A 24,177-nucleotide genomic window follows, 5' to 3' on the forward strand; every position below is an offset into this window, starting at 1 on the left:
ACTTTGGGAAACAGTATTTTGACTATATACTCTCAGGCTAAAGACAAAAAGAACTGTACCCAAATACTGGATTCTAGTTTTTCACAGGGGGATGAATTAACAATCTGAAACTACTTTATGTATACTCTGGGATTGAGCAAATAAGTAAACATATTGTGGAGAATGAAAGCCAGGATTTTTACTATTAGCAAAAAGAATTACAAATAAGGAATGAGGTAAAGCTAGAATGAACTCTGTGATATTGGATTAGAATTGGAATTTATAACATCATGAAATCATGGTTTTTAATATATATACACAGATAGATATAAAAATGCATATGTGTGTATACACCATATTTTTTAGTTCTATTCACTACATAAAATAAGGGAGATGGGATGGTTCAACCTTATAGTAGAATTCTAACAAATGTGTAAGAAATGATGGAAATAGAAAATTGCCCTTAGACAAAAACCCACAGTAGTAACTTTATGTGCAAAAGCTATCAATGGATGCTAAAATTATTAAGTGAAAAAGGCATGCTGAGAAATAGGATATTTATAATCTCAAAGTATGCCCCCACAAAATACTTATTAATTATAATAATTATAATTAATTAATTAATTATAACTTATAATAGTAAGTTAATTATACCTAAAATAGTAACTTTACAGTGGTAAAACCTGACAAACACCACCTTAACCAAGTGGTCTAACTTAATATCACTAGTAATAGGACAAAACCATGTGCTACCTGATGATATATAAGAAAAGACACACATCACTCCTGGGGTATTCTTGCCAAAAAATGCATAACCTGAATTTAATCACAAGGAAACAGACAAATCCAAACAGAGAAATGTCCTACAAAATAACTGCCAGTACTTTTCTAAAGTGTCGAGGCCATGAAAGACAAAGAAAGACTGAGAAGTGTCACAGAGAGAATAAAAGGAGATATCACAACTCAATACAACATATGATCCTGGCTTGCATACTAAACCAGAGAAACGACATTAGCGGACAACTGGCAAAATCTGAAAAGTTATGTATATTAGATAATATTATATCTATGTTAACTTAATGATTATGAAATGTTGAAGAGTACTGGTATTCTTTCCACTACTTTGTACCCCCTTGAAAGACTGAGATTTCAAAATGAAAAGTTTTAAAAATTAAAAAATTTTAAACAGTGTCACCCCACTAGACCATAAGGAGACATGTCCATTTTTTCATTAATAAATGTATACTACTTAGTCCAAGGTCTTACACATAGAAGAGCTCAGTATTCACCATGTTAACAAAAGTTAAAATGAGTTGTTTCTGATATATCCAACATGATTCCAGACAGACCAACCAGTTTTGCACAGGAGGGTATGTCCCATTTACAGTAAAATGCTATTATATTAAGATAAAATATATGCATCTTTTACTTTGAGTTGAGTCTCTATAACTAGTTCAACATGCTGGCTCCAGTTATAAGGCTCTGTGAAACCTTCTTCCAAAATAAAGCCAAATGAAAAGATATTCATTTGGCTTCCAATATTTGATACATTATAACCAAGGGCTATGAAAATCAGCACCCATATTTTAAATACTCCCTGGAAAACTGACAAGTGAAATACAATCTGTTTAGGGAATTCTCAACTTGTTTTTCTAGCAACTGCTATCAAATGTGTGTGATCTGCTGACCCTCAAGCCCCATATCCAGCTGGTAATGTCTGCTGGATAATAGAATATCTTAGTCATTTCTCAGACTGATTCTAAAAATCACCTTTGGGGGGGAGTTCTCTGGTGGCCTAGTGGTTAGGAGTTGGAGCTTTCACTGCCAAGCCCAGGTTCAATCCCTGGTAGGGGAACTAAGACCCTGCAAGGTGCGCAGCATGGCCAAAACAAAAAACCAAAAAAAAAAACAACCCCATAAAACCCTTTGGTTCTTTAAAGAACTTATTCTGGGCAATATATCAAGTAGGTCTCATTCTGAAGCTCCTACCCCAAGGGCACAGGCTAGGCTTGTGACTGGCAGTCTGGAAGGTGGGCAGGAGCCATGTCTGCACTCTATCACTACACTCTTAACCCCACCCACCACTCCCCATTCTGTTAGGACCAGGAGGAAGGTAAAGAGAAAGGTGATTCATTAAAAGTCAACCCATGGGGCTTCCCTGGTGGTGCAGTGGTTGAGAGTCCGCCTGCCGATGCGGCGGACACGGGTTCGTGCCCCGGTCTGGGAGGATCCCGCGTGCCGCGGAGTGGCTGGGCCCGTAAGCCATGGCCGCTGGACCTGTGCGTCCGGAGCCTGTGCTCCGCAGAGGGAGAGGCCACGGCAGTGAAAGGCCCACGTACCGCCAAAAAAAAAAAAAAAAAAAAACTCAACCCATGGCAAGTTGGGTCATCCTCTCTATGGCTAACCATAACTCCCGTCCCCTTATACCAGGGTTTCTCAAACTTGGCACTGTTTAAATTTTGGGCCAGATAATTCACTACGGGGGCTGTCCTGTGTGTTGTACGATGTTTAGCAGCATCCCTGGCCTCTACTCACTAGTGCCAGTAGTGACAACCGAAAATGTCTCTGGATATTGCCAAATGTCCAGTGGCTGGGGAGGGGAGAAAAGGATATCCAAACTGCCTTCCCCCCGCCCTCTCCCCACTGTTAAGAACCACTGTATTACAAAAAAACATCAGGCCAATGGATGTAAGCTTGCTTTGCCTTTCCCCTGGCTGCTGTTGCTTCTTGGTCTAATGCTAGCTAGCACACAAGTCCTTCTTTGTGTATCAGGCATCCAAATGCCAGCTCTCTCACGGGGGAAAACATTTGTTGGGTTTTTTTTAAGCCCCACAAAAACCTTACAGTGTGCAGGAGTGGGAGATTTGAATCTGGTCCTATTTCCCATCCTCCAACCCCAACCCCCAACCTCAGCTCTGCCCAGCAGGGGACCGACCCTCTTGGGAGCGCTGACAAGATAGCTTAAGCCCTCATCACTTTCCAAAGCATCCACTCAACCCACCAGAAATTTACTTACTCTCCCCAACCAAAGAGTACCTCAAACCACCAAGGGAGGAGGTGTGATGGGAAGACAAGTTAAATGATGCCTCTTCAAGAGAAGGGATCATTCAAAAATCTCTGCATTTGTTAAGACTCCCCCTCCCGGGTTTCTCTCCTGGCCCTTGCATCCCTCCACAAAGTGATTTAGCATCCTGAGCGAGGAAATGAGGCCTGAATCGCTTGGCATTCTCCAGCTTCCGTAGGGCCATGGCTATATGTGCTGCCGCTGTGTTTGTGGGTTTTTTTAACTGGGTTTGGGGTTTGATTTTTATTTCTCTGGGGGCTTTATTTTTCTTGGCAAATACTAAAAATCTCGTCAATGTAATTTCTGTGGTTTCTATTCAGCTTGGGTTTCATGTTTTAAAATAAACAAATTAAAAAAAAAACAAAAAAACCCAAATGTGGTAAAATGTTAACATTTGGGGACTGTGTGTGCAAAGCACATAGAAAGTCTTTGTACTGTTTTTACAACTTTTAAGTCTGAAATCACTTTATGGTTGCACGACTTGGTAAATTTACTAAAAATCACTGAATTATATACTTAAAATGGGTGAATTTTATGATACTTAAATTATCGTAATAATTTTTTTCTTTAAAAAAAAAGAACCTCTGTGACCCTCTGGTACTAGAGGTAAAAGATGACAGCTACAGTGTTAATACTGCTGAAAAGGGACTTCCCTGGTGTCACAGTGGTTGAGAATCTGCCTGTCAATGCAGAGGACATGGGTTCGATCCCTGGTCTGGGAAGGTCCCACATACCGTGGAGCAACTAATAAGCCCATGCGCCAGAACTACTGAGCCTGTGCTCTAGAGCCCACATGCCACAACTACTGAAGCCCTCACTCTTAAGAGTCTGTGCTCTGTAACAAGAGAAGCCACCGCAACGAGAAGCCAGCGCACCGCAACAAAGAGTAGCCCCACTCGCGCAGCAACGAAGACCCAACGCAGCCTCCCCCCAAAAAAAGAATTAAAAAAAAAAAAAAAAACCTGCCGAAAAGAAGCCTCTGAGAAAGATACAGGGAGGGAACCTCCCTCAGCGTGATTTGTTCTTCTCTACCCACATTCCAGTTTTGAGCTTTGGTTAACAATTCCAGGAAACCAGGAAAGATCCATGTTGGTACCTACAAAGCATTCGGTTACAGGAATGTTGTCTCTGTTAAAAAAAAAAAAAAAAAAAAAAAAAAAGCCCAAGGATTTCCCAGCAGCACTTTCATTTCAAATCTATCAATACTTCAAAATAGTCCTTTCCTTTCTTTCTTTTTTTCCTTCTTTTTTTCTTTTTTTGGGCTGTGCCGCGAGGCTTGTGGGATCTTAGTTCCCCGACCAGGGATCGAACCCAGGTCCTCAGCAGTGAAATCGCTGAGTCCTAACCACTAGACGGCCAGGGAATTCCCCTTTCCTTTATTTCTAACTGTATGGATACTAAAACAGAAAGCCCACTCTGTACTGAGCAACTACTGTGCACTACTGAGCAACTACTGTGCAACTACTGTGTTGAGCAACTACTGTGCACAAGCTATGTGGCCACTTCAGATGTGGCTTGTTACCAATTCCATCCATCCCCTTTCAGACATTTAGTTTAAATGTTCTTCTGTGGCATGTAGATACCATTAACAAAGAAATTCTTCAGACATTTTACGATCAAAGCTTTAAATCTCTAGCTTCCAGACAAACTGACATACCACCTTTTTTTCTGTAAGTGTCTGTATTTTATTTTAGACCCGGATTCATTCCCATCAGGCTGGGATCCTGAACTAAATTCCATGCTAAGTTTAAAGACTTTAAAACTTGAGATATGGTTCGCATACCATAAAATTCACTCTTCTTTGGTACTTTGTACAATTCAGTGGGTTTTAGTATATTCACAAGGTTGGTCAACCATCACCACCAACTAATACTAGAACATTTTTACCACCTCAGAAAGAGCCCCTATTACCCATTAGCAGTCACTCACTATTCCTTCTTGCTTTCCCCCTCTCTATAAGAACCTGGTAACCAATTATCTACTTTCTGTGATAGACCTCTTTTTCTCTTTATATTTTCCTTTGGAAATGGTGTTCATACAGATTAAATACAAATTTCACTTGGTCATAGATTTTGGTAAAATATGTATCATTAGTATACAACATCAGCATTACTAAATCTCACCATGAAAGATTAAAGATAATTATTTTTTAATACATTTATTTATTTATTTTTGGCTGCATCGGGTGTTCATTGCCACGCATGGGCTTTCTCTAGCTGTGGCGAGCAGGGGCTATCCTTCGTTGTGGTGCCGGCTTCTCATTGCGGTTGCTTCTCTTGTTGCGGAGCACAGACTCTAGGCGCACGGGCTTCAGTAGCTGTGGCACGTGGGCTTGGTAGTTGTGGCTCGCGGGCTCTAGAGTGCAGGCTCAGTAGCTGTGGCGCACGGGCTTAGTTGCTCCATGGCATGTGGGATCTTCCCGGATCAGGGTTTGAACTCGTTTTCCCCTGCATTGGCAGGCGGATTCTTAACCACTGAGCCACCAGGGAAGTCCCAAAGATAATTATTAATCTAGATAAGCTTATCCATGATTATCAAAGTCATACCATCAATACTCTTAACAAGAAATATGTACATATTATATATAATACATATTACATAGACACATATTTACGTATCTAGCTCACATACAAATGAGCTAGAGGGCGGAATGACAACATCTGAACAAGCAGCCCTGTGGAGAACGGAGACACAAAGACACATGATAACCTCCAAGTTCAACTTGAATGGAGAAGACACCCAATAAACATTCAATGCCACCTGTGGCCTAAGTGAATTCTGTGACAAAACTACCAGCAATGCTAGATTCAGAAACAAGGCTCTCCACCATATGAGTGCTGGAATGGCCATGATCGTCTGCCCTCACATGCCTGGATGCCTGTGCACTCATCCCTCAGACACTGTCAAGACAGGTGCTACCCAGCCTCTTTCACTTTCAGTCCAGACACCCCAAGTTTCATGGGAGAGACACTGTGCAGCAACACAGAACTGGCTGTCAAAAGATCTAGCTGCCACCCAAAGCACTGCCTCCACTTTTCAGGCATCTCTGCGTCCCAAGAGGTAGATAAGCAGCCAAGAAAAAGGAAGGCAACCAAGTAGAGTCCAGTGTTATAGAATCACCCTGTACTACTGAGTATATACCATATGCTAGCTGCCATACCAAGCACTTCACATACATTACATACTTTAATCTCACAACTGCTCTGAGGTAGGTACTGTGATTATCCCTCCATTTTATAGATGAGGAAACTGAGCTTCAGAAGTCACAAGAGCTAGGAACTGATGAAGCTGGAATCTTAAACCTGTCTGTGCTCTTAACACTATACTGTCTGGAGGTATACAAAGTCATAAACCAAAGCTATAACCAAGACCACAAAGGGAACTGTGCCTTTGTATAACCCCTGTACTAGTTAGTTAGAATTATACAAATTCTGCTTTTTGTTTTCAATAACTGTCTGTAATCAAGTTCCAAAATTAGCACTTTGCACAATCCCAACTTTTATAAAAAGTCAAACATTAACTAAAAATACAAGCTGGGGGCCTCCCTGGTGGCGCACTCGTTAAGAATCCACCTGCCAATGCAGAGGACACGGGTTCGAGCCCTGGGTCTGGGAAGATCGCACATGTCGCAGAGCAACTAAATCCGTGCACCACAACTACTGAGCCTGCGCTCTAGAGCTCACAAGCCACAACTACTGAGCCCGAGTGCTGCAACTACTGAAGCATGCACGCCTAGAGCCCGTGCTCCGCAACAAGAGAAGCCACCACGATGAGAGGCCCGCGCACCGCAATGAAGAGTAGCCCCGGCTCGCTGCAACTAAAGAAAGCCCACGTGCAGCAACGAAGACCCAACGCAGCCAAAAATAAATAAATAAGTTAATTAATTAAAAAAAAATACAAGCTGAAAGAAATATGGCAACAACAAAGCACAAGGTTAAAATATACAGGCACATGCCCAATTTAGAACAAATTAGGAACTAAATTTCTTCCAACCACAGAAATGAACCATGTGTAACAAAAATAATCATAAATCTCATTATAGGAGACACATTGGAAATTTCCCTTAAAACTGCCAAATGATAAATATTTACTTTTCAAATTCAAGAAAACTAAACTGACTCCAATTTAGAGTACCTTTTACAATTATTGGAAAAAATCTGAGATAGGCAACGCCAGTGGCTAGTTACCAGAGTTTAGGGTTTTAAGGTCATAGGCTAGATTCCCAGTGTGGTCTAACCATACTCCATGCCCCACATGTGGTATGTCTCTTGCACTTCCTCTTGAGAAAATTTAAGATTTGATCACTGAGGCAGGAGAAACACCTAGAAAGACCTGATAATCAGTCCCAATCAGCAGGCTAAATAAGAAGTATTGTTGATGTAAAAATAATCCCCTGGACACTGCCACCAAATCCTCTTTTTAACCATATACTCCATGAAGCCAAAACTGGAGCTGCTATAATTTAGGACTTTCTTGTCCAGTCAGATAAGAAGCTGTGTGCTAATAACAAATAAACACTCAATGTTCACTGCGTGCCAGGCCCAGTTCGAATCACCTTACATGCATTAACTCATTTAATCCCTAGAAGTATGAGAAGACATTGAGACACAGAGATGTTATGTTATGCCACTTGCCCAAGTTACATAGTAGAAGGTGACAGAGCTGAGAAGCAACCCTGAGCAGTCTGCCTCCAGAGTCCATGTATTTACCTACTGAGCTAGTTGGATGGAGATCAGAGTCCATATATTTAACTACCATGATATATTGCCTGGTGCCCAGCCAAGACTCAATCACTGGACAGGTAACCAAACTGCATAATCAGATCATCAATCCTTACAATCATTTTTTAAAAATATTTTATTTATTTATTTATTTGGTTGGTTGTGCCGGGTCTTAGTTGCAGCAGGCGGGCTCCTTAGTTGTGGCATGCAAACTCTTAGTTGCAGCATGCATGTGGGATCTAGTTCCCTGACCCAGTATTGAACCTGGGCCCCCAGCATTGGGAGCTCAGTCTCAACCACTGCGACACAAGGGAAGTCCCCCTTAAAATCATTTTTAATTCTCCAGAATTCCCCAACTCTCCGGTGAGTGAGAATCTTCAATTGTTGATTTACACACATTTTAGAATTCATTTTCCTTTCTGTTTCCCACCAATACCTCTACTGAGGGCACTCAAGAGAGGGTACTGAAATTGAGATTTCCAGAAAGAATGGCATGACTCAAGCCACAAGTTATACAGCTGAGCTCTGGCCAGGATGCCACATTCTCTTCAGTGAAGTAGTTTTAGGGTGAGGGTTTAGGCAATGCCACAAGCCTTGCAGGTTTAGGCAACGCCACAAGCCTTGCAGGTATTTATAAAGATTATTTTTTTTTGTTACCTGGAAAGCACACAATTCAAGTACTGAAATGTTTCATACAATATTGCTAACAACTTAAATAAGATTCCAACAAACTGAGTCTCAGCTCATTTTTTCCATCATGGCCTCAACAAAGTCTTTCCCATCCCCCAAAACATAAGCGTTCCCTATTCATCTCATTTTAATCACAAGGACGGATCCTATTTAAGATTTGGCTTCCTTCACATACCTTCAGAAATACCCTGGCCGTCCTGGTATCCTCAAAAACTCAAACTCTCTTAAGTTTGTTGACACAAAAAAACACTATTTCATAAAACTTCATGTATTCTACAGTCTTCATTCCACATACTAGAAAAAGCCAGTGTCTGAAGGAATTTTCATGTTAGGTGATAACAGCATCCTTTTCCCTTGCACTTTATAAAGTCAGGCTGATTCTGTCATGTAGCCAAGTCATCTTTAGTAAAGAAGGTCACTGATGCTAATAAAGTTGAGTAAAAACTGCAGAGAAATGAATTATTCTCCCAGAGCCCTTTTATAAGGGCACTTTAGTGACTATTTGGTCAAACAGAAATAGGCAACAAACATCATACCTGCAAATTTGAGAAAATAAAATGCTGCAGACCAAATGACAACGGTTTGAGAGAACTAGCACAACTGGGCAACCATTGAGAGATATTCTAACACAATGCTTCTTACTCCCCTCCCCAAGTCCCAGTGCAATGGGACAAAGAGAAAGGAGATAATAGTCACTCTCAATCCTCAGGGACTTGGACAATAAAGAAAGCCAAGGGTATATGACACTGCTAGAAATACCTTTCCCAGGAAGGGATAGAATAAAAGGTTCTGCATCTCACAGTGTTTGCTGGCTTTATACTTCTCCTAGACAGAGATGGTGAAGGTATGAGCTGACAGACCTCTGTAGGAAATTACTTTCCCAGACAGACAGCTGCTGGCTAAGTGATGCCCTGATGAGTCCCCTTGGCCACCATCCTCAGTACTGCTGCAGAGCATCCTACTAGTTTGATGTCTCCATTAAGGCACTGGGAAAGGGCTAGAGGGGCCTTAGTTATCATCCTGAACAACCTCATTATGCACACATACCCCACAGTATCTGACAAACCAAGCTGACAGAAGCCTCCTTTATCCCCTTCCCCAGACTTATAAGTATCAGTCAATGATAAATAAAAGACATTTCACATCAAGAGTCAGGATAGTGAAGAGTTATAAAAATCTCAACCCAAAGCATTTCATAGAACCCTCCTCAGAAGCATATACACAGACTACTCAAAGGTGCCCTGTAGATGGTGACTCAGAATTCATACTAATTTTTCTATAAGTAAAACTTGGACGGAAGGAGAATGGATGAATAGACATCTTCCACAAACACTTGCACCTTACTCCAAGGAGTAAGGACTTCGTCCCTCACATTCTTATGTCTCTCATAAGATTTTAAACTGCTGTGTTATTGGGAGCTTGATCCACATCCATTTCCTTAAGGAAAATCCAGATATAAAATTTTTTTTCCCAGAATTATGATTGGAAATTACTTGACATGAAGAAGAAGAAGAGGAGGAGGAGGAGACGACTGTCTAATTTCAAATGCTTACTAGGTATCAGATGCTATGCTAAGTGTTCTGTATACATTATGCACCAAGAGTCACTACTCAAATTCTATGTTATTCCTCAAGAAGTTTCCCTAACCACCTCATCTAAAACTGCCCTCATATGCATTCTCTCAATACCCTGCTTCATTATCTTTATAGCACTTAGCATTATCATATATTATTTTAAATTTGTCTACTTGCTTATGCTCTGACTTCTATCACTAAAACAGAAGTTATATAATCTGTCTCGTTTACTGCAGCATCTCCAGCATCCAGAAAGGTGCCTAGTACACAGCAGGCACTCGTGAATGCATGATCTCGTTTAATCCACTCCAGGGTCCCATGAGGTACTGGTAACAGAGGGAACTGAGGCCAAGGGAGGTTAAGAAATTTGCCAGAGACAACCCAGCTAGGAAGTAACATCTGACTATAGAACCTACACTCCTCTTTTCTATGCTATACTACCTAATTACAAAAATCCCCCTGAATATTCCATTCTCAAAATTTTTCTCATCAGAATGATTTGTATACATCTGAGCTGTGGTAAAGGTTGTTAGAAGAATACTGACTGGGTCATGAAGTCTATGCAGTTCAGCAAGAGGATTCTATTGCATGGCAGTGTTAGCAGTGTGACCTCTGTCCCATGGCTAGAGGAAGAATAAAAATCTAGGAAATCGGGTTGACTGAATAAGGATATGGTGATATCTTATTAAGAAATAACTCCAGGGCTTCCCTGGTGGCGCAGTGGTTGAGAGTCCGCCTGCCGATGCAGGGGACACAGGTTCGTGACCCGGTTCGGGAAGATCCCATATGCCGCGGAGCGGCTGGGCCCGTAAGCCATGGCCGCTGAGCCTGCGCATCCGGAGCCTGTGCTCCGCAACGGGAGAGGCCACAGCAGTGAGAGGCCTGCGTCCCGCAAAAAAAACAAAAAAAAAACAAAAAAGAAATAACTCCAGTGAATACTGAAAATGTTATCGGACAGAATTTGGAGTTTATCTGAGAGAACACTCTATGGAATCCATGAGTACCACATAATCTCTGTCACCTTTCTTAGTATGAGATTATAAGGTCCTAGAAGACAGAGGCTGTCTCTTATTTGCTCTCCTGCACAGAGTGACATATGCAAGAGCATGGTTACCCGTCTAGAAAAATTCTGGCCTTGCTCCTGCTTTATTCTGGTGTCCCATTCACTGGGCAAAGGTCATTCATGAGGGATCTGGGAGAGTGTTCAAAGAATGGGTGGGAAGGGTCGGGGGAGATATGTCTATAGGCCACACCCCCTTGACACTGCTTGTGTAAATGAACATTTTTCTAGATGTACCTCTAACAGAAATCCAGCATTATGATAATCCTTATTTTTAAAGAAGGCTGCCCTAGTTCTATTTGACATTACTCTTTAGGAGGCTGGATACTTTAGATAGGATTTTTTGGGGGATAGAAGGAAGAGGCAGTTAAGACACAATATGGTTATTTTTAAGATTATATAGCTCTGATAAAAAGCAACATCCCTCTAGGAGAAACACACAGTTGGGAGAATGATACTAAAGAAATGGCATCTGCCATGGCTCCCCATTTATGTTTCTACCACTCACAATATTCTTTAGTACAGTGGCAAAGGATTTAAAGATTACTCACTGATAAAGACAAGATGCTTATGAATTAAATGAATGTTCTCAAATTAGGACAGATTGCTAGAATGGAATCAACCATAAGCATACAGACTAGGACTTTTATTCCTCTCCCCAAATATTGGCAGATAGCATTTTCTGACACATAATTAGTATCTGTTAAATGACTGACTCAATGATGGACACTGAACAAATCAGGCAACGAGAACTCTGTGAAGGGGATATAGTCCTATTGCAGTCATTTTCTGAGGATCTAACAGTATTTATACTACTAACAATAGGAATGGATACATCAAGTTTCCTCTAATTACTTCTTGATCCCAGAGGATTTAGAGCATGTCATCTCCATTGCCATAAAGGGGGAACATGGTCAAAGAAGGGAAAAAGTTAAGTGTGATGAGCCATGCTGAATGGAACAAAGCTGATGAAAGGGCATTCGGCTATGAAAGAGAAACAGTTCTCATGCAATACTACTCTTCTCTGGCAGAGCCTTCTTTTAAGATTCTGGGTGCATCGCAATCACAATGTTAAGCACAGGCAGTGGGTACATAAAAATCAAACTGTATCACTAAGCTTCTTTCTCCCACTTTACAGATGGAGGAACTAACACACCACAGAGAAAACAACTTTCCCCAAGGAAACACGATGACAAGGATTCTATCCATTTCATAATTCCTCCCAAAACTACCAGGCAGCGTTCAATTAAAGACCCAGATGACAGTTCTAGGTGGCAAGCTAAATACATCTAGGTGTTTAAAACATAAGGTAAGTACAGATTCAGATTCACCAGCTCTGACTATATGCAGCTAAGAACTTGAGTACGAAACCCCAATTTGCAAAGAACAATGATGAATGCAAAAGACCCCAACAATCAACAACTAACTCTCTTCTCCCCATTGGCCCTCTTCCAAAAGTAGCACTTGCAGGCAGGACCTGAGTGCCACAGGAATTGCCATCAGTGGTCTTCACCCTAGGTCTGGGTGTTAAGTACTGACCTAGAATTCCTGTGCCAGGAAGTTCCTTCAGATCACAGACAGGCAAGGATCATTCTTTGCATCTGGATCCCAAGCTCAGTCACATCCCAAAGGGAAGCACTCCAGACCTGTCATTTTTTTCCATCTACTGTCCTTGGAATATGGTGCAACTACAACTGAATGCTATTTTTTAAAATACACTCTGTGCCCATTAACTCTTCTAGAGAAACCTTCCCAGCTTCTTTTAAAGTTTCTCCTGGTTGGAATGTGGTATGCTCCAAATACGTATTTCTGGTGCCTTTCCAAAGTTTAATCATTTGAAGCCCTCCCTCCCCATACATAAAAAATATATCCTTCCAGCATCATTTGACCGAAGTATAAAGCAACCTGGTTGGCCTCCATGCATCCGATGGCATCTTCCAAGAGTGAAAACTCCACGCAGACATAGCCATAGTCGTAACCTGGGGACAGCATTTAAATACAGACGGGAGTGGTGTTAGTGCCTTGAAAACACAAAAGACACACTTAAATCCCCTGTTTCTGAACCCCTTAAACACAAGCCCTCCCCATAGCCCCCCCCCTCCCCTGTACTAGGCAAAGCTGCTACCCCAAACAGAAAAAAGTACTGAAGGAAAGTCTGGATGTTTCTGGACTTAGAAAGTCATTCCAAAATGGCCTTTTCTATTAACCAAGAAGATTCTTTGCCCTCTTTAGCACTGTTGATCTGGTGAGGGTGCCCCAGAATTGGGTAATCCCACAGAAAGTTCAAAGGGGGACCCGAAACATTTTAACCACAGGCTGAGTCTTCTGGAAAAACAAGGTCAACAAGAACAGGAAAGTATCTGGAAAAAAAAATGTATACCGAGAGAAGGAGGAGAAGCAATTATCTCAAAGCTATACTAATAGTCACCACTTATCAAGCAGAAACCACCTTCAAAGACAGAAGTGCTGACAGACTGAGGCAACTATATACCACAGGAAGCTTCTGGTTGGCAGGGGACAGACCATATCAGGTCTCCTCTTTTTTTCCTTGTTTCAACTCAAGTCATAAGCCAGCTAAAATCTTTATGAAAGGAAGAAGGTGTAAAAGCATAAGTAAGTACAAATGGCTGGGTCCAAAACTGTGCTTATGCACAAAGTTGGGGTAGGCTGGGGGAGAGACAGGAATTGTTAGCAATCAGTACATGTTCAAGAATTGTATGTACCATCAGAGCACAAAACACCCTTCACCATTTTCCTGAGCAAGTGTCATTTGTGACTCTCGTGACCCATGAGATGGGAAGTCATGGGATTTACAAGCTGACAAACTCTAACACTAACCCCATCCTATAATTTCCTTGATACTGCCACCATATGACTACAAAAATATACTTATTAAAGCAATGCTCCACAAGTGGCTTCCATGTTTCCGCCACTCTACTGCCTCACAGGATAAAGAAGTTCATCTTTAGGAGTGACACTGTGCAGATGGAACACCAAGAAAAAGATGTGATTTGCTCAAATAAGAAATAAAACTCAGGGGCTTCCCTGGTGGTGCAGTGGTTAAGAATCTGCCTGCCAATGCAGGGGACACGGGTTCGATCCCTGGCCCGGGAACATCCCACATGCCGCGGAGCAGCTAAGCCCATGTGCCAGAACTACTGAGCCTGAGCTCTAGAGCCCGTGCTCTGCAACAAGAGAAGCCACGACAATGAGAAGCCTGCGAACCGCAATGAAGAGTAGCCCCCGCTCGCCACAACTAGAGAAAGCCCCGCGTGCAGCAATAAAGACCCAACACAGCCAAAAATTTTTTAAAAGACAGAAATAAATTTATTTTTTTAAAAAAAAGAAATAAAACTCAGGGAAAGAGAAACCACACAAAACCTAGGTCAATTTTGAGCACAAAGTATATATAATAATAGAAAACTGGTATCATTGAATCAAGGTAATAAAGGCAAAAAAAGAAAAAAAAAAAAAGGGAAAAGGAAAACAACAACAAAAAAGCTAGGGCAAGAGAAAATATAACTTAAAAACAGACCAAACTTGGTGAAATGGGTTGGATCCCTTGTCACATGGAATGAATGGCCTGAAATGTTTTATTATGATATAGGTAAGGCTTTAGATCTGTTACATACTCCAAGTTCATTATGAAATGTTACAATGGTATAATTTGATTCTTCCTTTGAATTTTAGGAAATGACCAGGAAGAAAAGAAAGCTACTAGAAATCTCAGCACCCCCTTAGGTGGACAGACTTTCTACCTGATTTCACAGCTTTGACCAACACAGATTAGAACTAACCCCTGGAATCTCTATTTAAACTTACCACAACAAAATCAGTCTTCTCTAATTAGTAACTATTTAGAGAAATGAAACTACTTTAGAGAAACAGTATATGCATTTGTATATACCCTATTAACAGGAGAAATTGTTTTGTTACATATTTCCTTTCAAGTGGATTTCTTGATTCAACTCAGTGAACATCTCATACATAAAACATTCTGCATTTTGTAAAGGGCTCTGAGTGTTCTTGGGAAACACTGCAGAAGAGCAGAAGCAACTAAAGTGCCTTTTATCACCAAGTATCTACTGTAAACATTCAAATGTATGTCCACAATCAGAAAGGGGCAGCCACAGAACAAGCAGATATACTCTCAAGTGTGTTGATTACCTCTACAGAACATTGTCAAAGGAGCATCCAGGTGTGTGGAAAGCAAACCCTCTCCATAGCTGCCAAAATGAAAAACACAGAACACCAACACCAAATTGGCAAAGCCCTGAGTTTCCTTTCTGTTCTTAAAGAAGTAACTATTGTGGCCCAGAGGAGCACACAGAATCTATGTGCAGAAAAAGAAAGGATTCATGGCAACATTCATACTTTGCTAAAGAACAAATAGACTTTGATACTAATGTCACTGCAAAGGAAAAGATACTAGAGGAGACATAATGAGCATCTAGAGCAGACATAATGAGCATCTAATAGCATCTCTATACATTCCTGAGATATTATATGTTGACAATGTACTTCAGATATAATATTTAAATTTATAAGCCCAACATTCAACTTCTTCTGCCTGAAACTTTATGAAACAAAAACAGAAATTTAAAGTTTAGGGAATTCCCTGGCGGTCCAGTGGTTATGACTTGGTGCTCTCACTGCTGGCGTCCAGGTTTGATCCCTGGTCAGGGAACTAAGGTGCTGCAAACCATGCAATGTGGCCAGAAAAAGCAAAAAAGTTTAACTATAATACCTAAAACTTTAAAAATAAATAAATAAAAATTAAAAAGGACCCAATCTTGATCCAAAGCATTTTGTGTGTCCAAGACTCAGAGTTGTACTATAAGGATTTTCATAAATTGCCAAAACGGGTGATGATATCAAGTAATATTTACAAAGCACTTGTAGGTGCAAGACTGTATTCTAAATATTTTACATATAGTTAATCCTCACATGACTATCCTATAAGGTAAATATTATTAACCTCATTTTACCCATCATGGGGAAGCAGTCAAAGAAGGAACAAGTAATTTGTTCAAAATCACCTCAATGGTAAGGAGCAATACCTGGCTTCAAACCCAGTCAGTCCAGATTCAAACTGATGCTATTAACCACTACACTGTATAAGTTAATCTGATTTCTAACTTCCACGGAGCCCAATCACAGAAAGGATCCCACATGCCTAAGCACAGATAAGACTATGTCTACAGTTAAGAAATATTGAAATTTGAGCACAACAGTTATTTTTATTCTAAAATATCTATGGCAGAACCATTGTGAGTGGGCCTGACTGTGCAAGTTAGAAAGTATTCACTTTCATGGACTGAATATACTGGCTATCAAAATTCTTCTGAAAAGACAAAACCCCAAAAGTCTTGTTGTAAATGATGGCTATAAAAATTACAATATGATAAGATACTTGATATAGTATATTGAATATAGTATATTTTAAAAACTTTAAAACTGAGAACAATTATATAAAATGTGTATAGGAAAAAGAACTAGAATTAAATACAATGAAGTTGCATCTAATTCAGAGGTCAGAGACAAAAGTCAGCATATGAGATGAAAACCATGCATTTTCAATATCATACTTGAACACCCCAAGGTGAAGAACAACATACCATCTCTCAATATAGGTTAAGTCCAACACTGCCAGTTTTTCCTCCAGCGTCGCAACAGATCACTTTTCTTTTGGCTGACACCAGATGAAGAGGTTGGCTTGCATTTAAGGGCCATAATGTATGAAAAATATATCACTTTAAATGACAGAATCACAGCCAGCATAGTGAACGCTCATACTCAGAGAAAACTGGAGAGACCACCTGAAGTCATAGCCGAGTCACACCCCACCTCTCATGCTCACTCCATGAGAGGGAAAATGGGGTGTGGGGTAGGGGAGAGGAGTTGAGCAAGCACAGGTGAATATACAGAAATCTGAAAATGATGTAATGTGACACAACTGTAAACAAAAATGATTACAGTGGTTGTATTGAGCTAATTGTGATTTTTTTCCTTTAGTTCTCAAATGTAATTTTATAATTCACAGAAAAAGTTCTAGTAGACACAGAAGATGTTCCACTCAGAGACCTAAATGTTCTGAAGACTACCAACCAACCTTGCATTCAGAATTGCTAGGAACCATCTGGAATCATCAAGATGGTAAACTCAGTGTTAACAGTCCCACAGACAAATTCTCACCTAAAAAGAGTAATAAAAAAACCTCTTTTATTACCTTTTTCTTCCATCATCACATGTTGGGAAGAAACCTGGTGGGCTGATGGGTCTTTGTGGCTTATTTGTATGACTATTAAAAAGCATATCTTTCTCCATTTCCTAACCTAAATGTATAGATTTCTCATAGAAATGTGAATGCTCCTTATACTTTTTTTTGCAGTTGAGAAGGATGAGAACAAGGCAAAGGAAGGAAATCTATAAAGGTAATATTAAATTTTCAATTCTTCTCCATCTTCATTAACCATGTGGTTGCCTGTTCCCCAAAAAAGCATCTGTGATAATAGCTAACCAGGTGCTTAGGGGAAAACAAGGTACAGAAAACAAAGCCCTGATAAATAATATCCAATCCCAGAACTAATTCTTTAGTCTCTGTCCCTAGAAAAGCTGACTCAGTGATGCTGACAAACATGGCCCTTGATCATTCAAGCCAACTGTTAGCCTATACCAAGCCCTGTTTTCGTAACCGTTATACACCAAGATTTTTATTTAGGCAAATGAGATGAGCAGCCCTATATTCAAACTGACCAAGAAAAACCCAACTAAACATAAACAAGTCCAGTTGAATTTCCCATTAGGAGAGTACTGGTTGACTTTGAAAAAGGCCAGAATATACATACCAACTATGAAATGTAAAAAAGAATCAGGATTTTAAAGGACACAGGCAGAGGGAAAAATTAATTTAAATGTTATTGGGTATCTTTGAGGAAAAAGAAAACACAGGGATTTCCCCCTTTAAACAAGGAGTAATATTTCTGTGGAAACAAAGCATTATGAATATAAAAAGCACCATGCAAAATATTAATAGAGATTCAAGAGGGCTTAGTTCTATCGGTCTTGTTTTCCTAATTCCATTTCACTGGGAATATAGGTGTTTAGAAGAAAAGTAAAATATTATCAGGTTAGAGATTTTAACAAAAGTCAAACAGAACTGATCCAGGTATCTGAATTCCCATCAATGGAAATAACATGACAAAGGAGGCCTGTGTGAAAGATTTCCAACAGGTACTTTGCTATGTTAAAACCTCAAATGAGTATGTACCTGCAGCTTTCATTAGGAAAATTAGGAAAATATCTGACTTACATGTCAAAATACCATCTGGGAAGAATGAAATTGGCCTATATGAAATCATCACTTTGACATCTTATAAGCACTTTCAATTCTCTCTCCTTCAACTATGCATATAAGGATTGCTGGTTTATAATAAGACAGATGAAACTACGAAGATATGCACTGATGATTACTTGCTAAATTTTTGAAAACTGCATATGGTTCTATTTTATCTAGCTTTCCATCTGCACCAGATGGTTATTTTTTTTTAATATTTTTTATTGGTTTGTATTTTCAAGTAGTTTTCAAAATCAAAATTAATCTTAGGGTCACTTCATCCTGATGATGGTTCTCGGGCCCAGATTAACATTTGTTAGGAAATTCTCACCCTTATTCAACTCATTAGTTTCCACTGACATTTACAACGCTATGTGAGCACAGAGGAGGGGAGTGTCCTAGCCCTCAGAGAGCTTAGCCTAATGGAAGAGTTATGACAAGTAGATAAGCATAGACCATCTCAAAATGCTATGTAAGTCAAAAAAGGGAACTTTTTTATTCTGAACTATAATTGACAAATAATATTGTATTACTTTTAGGATACAACATGATGATTTGATATATGTATATACGGCAAAATGATTACCACAATAAGTTTAGTTAACATCCATCACCATACACAGTTACGATTTGTTTTCCTTGTGATGGGAACTTTAAAGATCAACTCTTACTGCAACCTTCAAATATCCAATACAGTACTGTTAACTATAGTCACAACCCTGTATATTAAATCCCCAGGACTTTTTAAAAATCTGGGAACAACTACTCTTTTTAGAGCCAATGATCTAGTTCAATTTTTGTTCACTTGAAAACAAACAAAAAAACCTACAGAGCAACCATCAGGAGTAAGATCTGAGTTTCTCCCCCGAGCTAAGAACACTCCAACCTGACAGGAAAGATGGTACAGGAGTGGCAAAAGGATCACCCAAGAGAGGAGTAGCATCAATGCTGAAGCAGAGAGATGATGCCAGAACAATAGAGGTCCCAGACTAAGTGGGGGAGGGGGATATTTTCATTTCTGTACACCCAACACTAGCATAATACCCGGCACGCGGTGGCGCTCAGTCAATGCCACATCACTTGTAATGAGTATCTTCACTGGAGCAACACACAAAGTAACTTCTACAGTTATGTACATAGGCAAGAAGCTACAGCTAATTCATCATGTGCCCTCAGGCAAGGCACTTCTCTCTGGGCTTGGGTTATCTCATATGCCAAGTAGCAATGATGGTAACTCCTTTGCAGGGTGGTTTCAGGGGTGCATGAGATAATACATTTCAGTACCCCTGTGCTTCTATTACAAAGCACTCTCAGGGACTAAAGATGAGACAGCTGCCCCTGTATTGCTGCTAACTTACTGACAGCACTTGTCCTCCATGCAGCCATTTTAAAATACAGGACTGGGCTTCCCTGGTGGCTCAGTGGTTGAGAGTCCGCCTGCCGATGCAGGCGACACGGATTCATGCCCCGGTCCGGGAAGATCCCACATGCTGCGGAGCGGCTAGGCCCGTGAGCCATGGCCGCTGAGCCTGCACGTCCGGAGCCTGTGCTCCGCAACGGGAGAGGCCACAACAGTGAGAGGTCCGCGTACCGCAAAAAAATAATAATAATAATTTTTAAAATAAATAAATAAAATACAGGACTATTCTTGATTAAGATTTACCAAAACCTTTCATCAGATATGCTTGTACATTGTCAAACATACTCATTGTCTGATAAACAAGGTGAGCACTTTCTAGGACTTGATATTAATGTGAAAGCTAAAATGAAAAATTTTCTAAAAAATATAGAATTTTAAATTACTTACAATTATACAAACAGAACACTCTACTCCCTCAACATAACACCACTGCATAGTTTTAGAAATTAAAATTAAGTATGTCAGAATTTTTGACAAAAATTTCTTGAGAGGATCTACTCATCCAATATTTTATTTCCAAAGTTAGCACATACATGTTAACTAATGTTAACTAATACTTTCAGGTTGAAGAAACATATTCCAATACTTACACAAATATTATTTAACCACCAATTCACACATAACCTCACACATTGCTACCAGGAATTTTTGTAGCTTGGCTAATATTTTCTTCTTTGATTTGAAGACAAGCAAAGGCAGGAAATCATTTAATTTGTGACACAAATTCAATTGCTCGGTTATTAGGAAAAAACTAATGAAGCTTAAGCTTCATTTATTAAGCAATGATTTTCCTACCCTGTCAGGGACATTTGATTCATTTTTGAAAATGATGTTATCTAAACAACAAGGTCCTACTGTATAGCACAGGGGACTATATTCAATACTTCTGATAAACCATCATGGAAAAGAATATTAAAAAAGAATGTCTATATGTATATAACTGAGTCACTGTGCTGTACAGCAGAGACTGGCACAACATTGTAAATCAACTATACTTCAGTTAAAAAATAAGTAAATAAAATTAAAATCATCTTATCTAGTCACTTTCCCTCACCAGAGAGCTATGAAGTACTATTCAGCAGCTCCCACCCCAACTCCTGTACCATGGGATTTTCTAACATGTATCTGACGACTGTGACAACCAACATTCATTTCTGATAAACTCAAAAGCACTGGTGGGCATTCAAATAAACATGAAAGGAATTTTTTGTTTTGTTTTACTTTGTTTTTCCTGTTCCCCCTGCCCCTAAAACAACTGAATGAACCATGAAAGATATAAACCAAGCCAATAAATATCTTTTTTTTTCTCTTTCCAGTCCAAATCTAGTTTTTAAAATCGTGGTCAAAACAAAAACAAGGGCTTCCCTGGTGGCGCAGTGGTTGAGAGTCCGCCTGCCGATGCAGGGGACACGGGTTTGTGACCCGGTCTGGGAAGATCCCGCATGCCGCGGAGCGGCTGGGCCCGTGAGCCATGGCCGCTGAGCCTGCGCGTCCGGAGCCTGTGCTCCGCAACGGGAGAGGCCACAACGGTGAAAGGCCTGCATACCGCAAAAAAAAAACAGAAACAAAAAACAGTAGGCCCCACAAAACCAAAAGAGGCAATACCACAACAAAACTAACATTCTTTCAACAGAGCCAGGACTAAGTTCTACAAATGAAATATTACCATTTCCCCTATCCTGGTTCCTAAGGTACATTTTGAGGTGGTTTGGAAGTCACATTTCAGACCACTCTAAACATCTCAAAGTGCTCCAGATCATTTAAAAACTCCCCTGAAGGCAAAGCAGCCTCTTTTAGTAAGGAGAAATAGTAGAGAAACTTCCCCAATACTGAGACTGAAATAACCAAGACCTTCAAGGCCTCCAAAGGTCTCCTATGTAGAAAACAGCTTCTCTCTGAGAATTTACAAATTCTTACAACCCAACTACATTTTTAGAGGTTGAAAATATTCTTTTTAAAAAATATGCATTGGGGGCTTCCCTGGTGGCGGAGTGGTTAAGAATCTGCCTTCCAATGCAGGCGACATGGGTTCGAGCCCTGGCCCAGGAAGATCCCACATGCCGCAGCGTAACGAAACCTGTGCGCCACAACTACTGAGCCCACATGCCTAGAGCCCGTGCTCCCAACGGGAGAAGTCACTGCAATGGGAAGCCCTTGCACCGCAACGAAGAGTGGCCCCCGCTCGCCGTAACCAGAGAAATCCCGTGGACAGCAACGAAGACCCAACACAACCAAAAATAAAAAAATATAATAAAAAATAAAAATAAAATAAAGTGAGTCTTTCATAGACAGCATATAGTTGGATCATGTTTATTTAAAAAAAAATGCATTGGAACAGAGGTACAATGAGCCTTCCAGAAAGCACACAAAAAAGGTCCATCTGTATGCATTTTTCTCTACTTCTTGTCTGATCATTTCCTATAATACCCATGAAAAGTCTTGATTTATTTTACTTCTCTGAAACTCAGGGGACATCACTTTATTTGCTGATCTCTTTGACCAGTGATTACCTTCAAGCATTCACTTAGGTGTTATTCTCTTTTAATCCTGTTGCCTCTAGAAGTTGTCAACCAGTTTTCAAGAAGGCTTATTTTTTAAAATTGAGATGTAATTCACATACCATAAAATGCAGTGGTATATTCACAAAGTAGTGTAATTCAGTAGTGTACAATTCAGTAGTGTATTCACAAAGTAGTGTAACCATTACCACCAAATAGTTCCTAAGAGGCTTGTATTTAAATTAGATAGAAGACCTAAGTGATAACCTAAGTAAGAAACATGGAAGTAGGGGAAAATTGCTTTAATTTACATTCTGAGGGTAGAGAATGTAAGCTAGAAAGGGCGAGTACAAATCAGATGTTCTGCAAGGGGAAAGTTAAAGGAAGAAGCCAATGTACTTTAAATCCCATAAATAGTTTTTATGGATGGCCTCTATCTACTTCCCATTGAAGGTAACTGTATAAATGACTTTTCCTCCCTGGACTGAAGCTGGGACTCAAGCAGGCTCCTGCACTATGCAGGCTGATTAACGACTCTTTTCTTCTTGCTACCCCATCAGAGGGAACTCTTCAGTGAATTCTTCTAACTACCAAAAGGCACAGGAAACCCCATACAGCCTTATACAAACTAAGATTCGGCCAAAGCCACCTAAGCATTTGACCAAAAAGACAAGTGAGGACTATAGCAATTCTACCTAAAGAAGAGTGAGGAACTCAGAAAGGCAGTGAACTGACACAGGGCTATAAACAGAGTTCAAACACCTTCTGCATTTCAGAGAGGCAAATTCCATCTCAGCCAAATAGTTCTAGGGAAGAGAATATAACTTGCCAATTAAGGCATCTGCTCATCACTGTCATGCTATACTGTCACCTGTCTGTTCTACCTACAGATGTCCTGTGTGGTTTAGATAGAGACCTCCAATGCTACATAGTCTACCAACCAAAAACTGCCAAGCTGGTGGTCCCTGCTTATGAATAAAGTGATGCCTTGGGTTGCGAAAGATGTCCCATTCTCAGATCCAGATTAAGACTCTACACCCAGGACTTCCTCGTGGCGCAGTGGTTAAGAATCTGCCTGCCAACGCAGGAGACACAGGTTTGAGTCCTGGTACAGGAAGATTCCACATGCTGCAGAGCAACTAAGCCCGTGCACCACAACTACTGAGCCTGCGCTCTAGAGCCTGTGAGCCACAACTACTGACCTGTGTGCCTAGAGCCCGTGTTCCGCAACAAGAGAAGCCACTGCAGTGAGAAGCTCTAGAGCCCATGAGCCACAACTACTGACCTGCGTGCCTAGAGCCCGTGCTCCGCAACAAGAGAAGCCACTGCAATAAGAAGCCCGCGCACCACAACGAAGAGTAGCCCCTGCTCGCCGCAACTACAGAAAGCCCGCGCGCAGCAACGGAGACCCAACACAGCCATAAATAAATAAATTAATCAATCAATCAATTAATTAATACCATATTAAAAAAAAAAGACTCGACACCCAAAAGCCCCAAGGAAAGGTAGCATGCAGGGAGCCCAATAAAAAAGTCAATAAAAATATTAAAACTTCCCTACCCGGGCTGCAAACTACCACTAATCATCCTTGCTAACTTAAGGGGTTTTAATAAGGAAGCTTAAATTGAAGAATAAGCCAGCTCGCAGAATACAAAATGAGTTTCATCTTAAGTGTTAGGAAAGTTAACTACCCCAAAGAAAAAGATTAAGTAAAACCAGAAATTATAAAGTCTTGCTTTCCAAAACAGTACTGGGATTCTACTTTAAAGTCAGCAACAAACCCTCAAAAGTACCCAGCCCTGACCAAGCCCTGAAAACATACTTATATCCTCTTA

The 24,177-nt window shown here is 40.4% G+C and overlaps 1 protein-coding gene across 4 annotated transcripts in view; it reads right to left on the reverse strand.

Annotated features, from left to right (window-relative positions):
• Positions 1–24,177, reverse strand: part of RBM6 (RNA binding motif protein 6) — a 204,842-nt gene that overhangs the window by 46,814 nt on the left and 133,851 nt on the right. For 2 of the 4 annotated variants that reach the window (XM_004267820.2, XM_049716382.1), the window contains one exon: positions 12,994–13,067. The exons of the other annotated variants lie outside the window; for them this stretch is intronic. In XM_004267820.2, coding sequence (XP_004267868.1) covers positions 12,994–13,067 — 74 coding nt within the window. Of the gene's footprint in view, positions 1–12,993; positions 13,068–24,177 lie in introns of those variants that run through there. 4 annotated transcript variants of the gene reach the window in all.

This window comes from Orcinus orca, chromosome 10 (assembly GCF_937001465.1).
Source record: "Orcinus orca chromosome 10, mOrcOrc1.1, whole genome shotgun sequence".
Lineage (NCBI taxonomy): Eukaryota > Metazoa > Chordata > Mammalia > Artiodactyla > Delphinidae > Orcinus > Orcinus orca.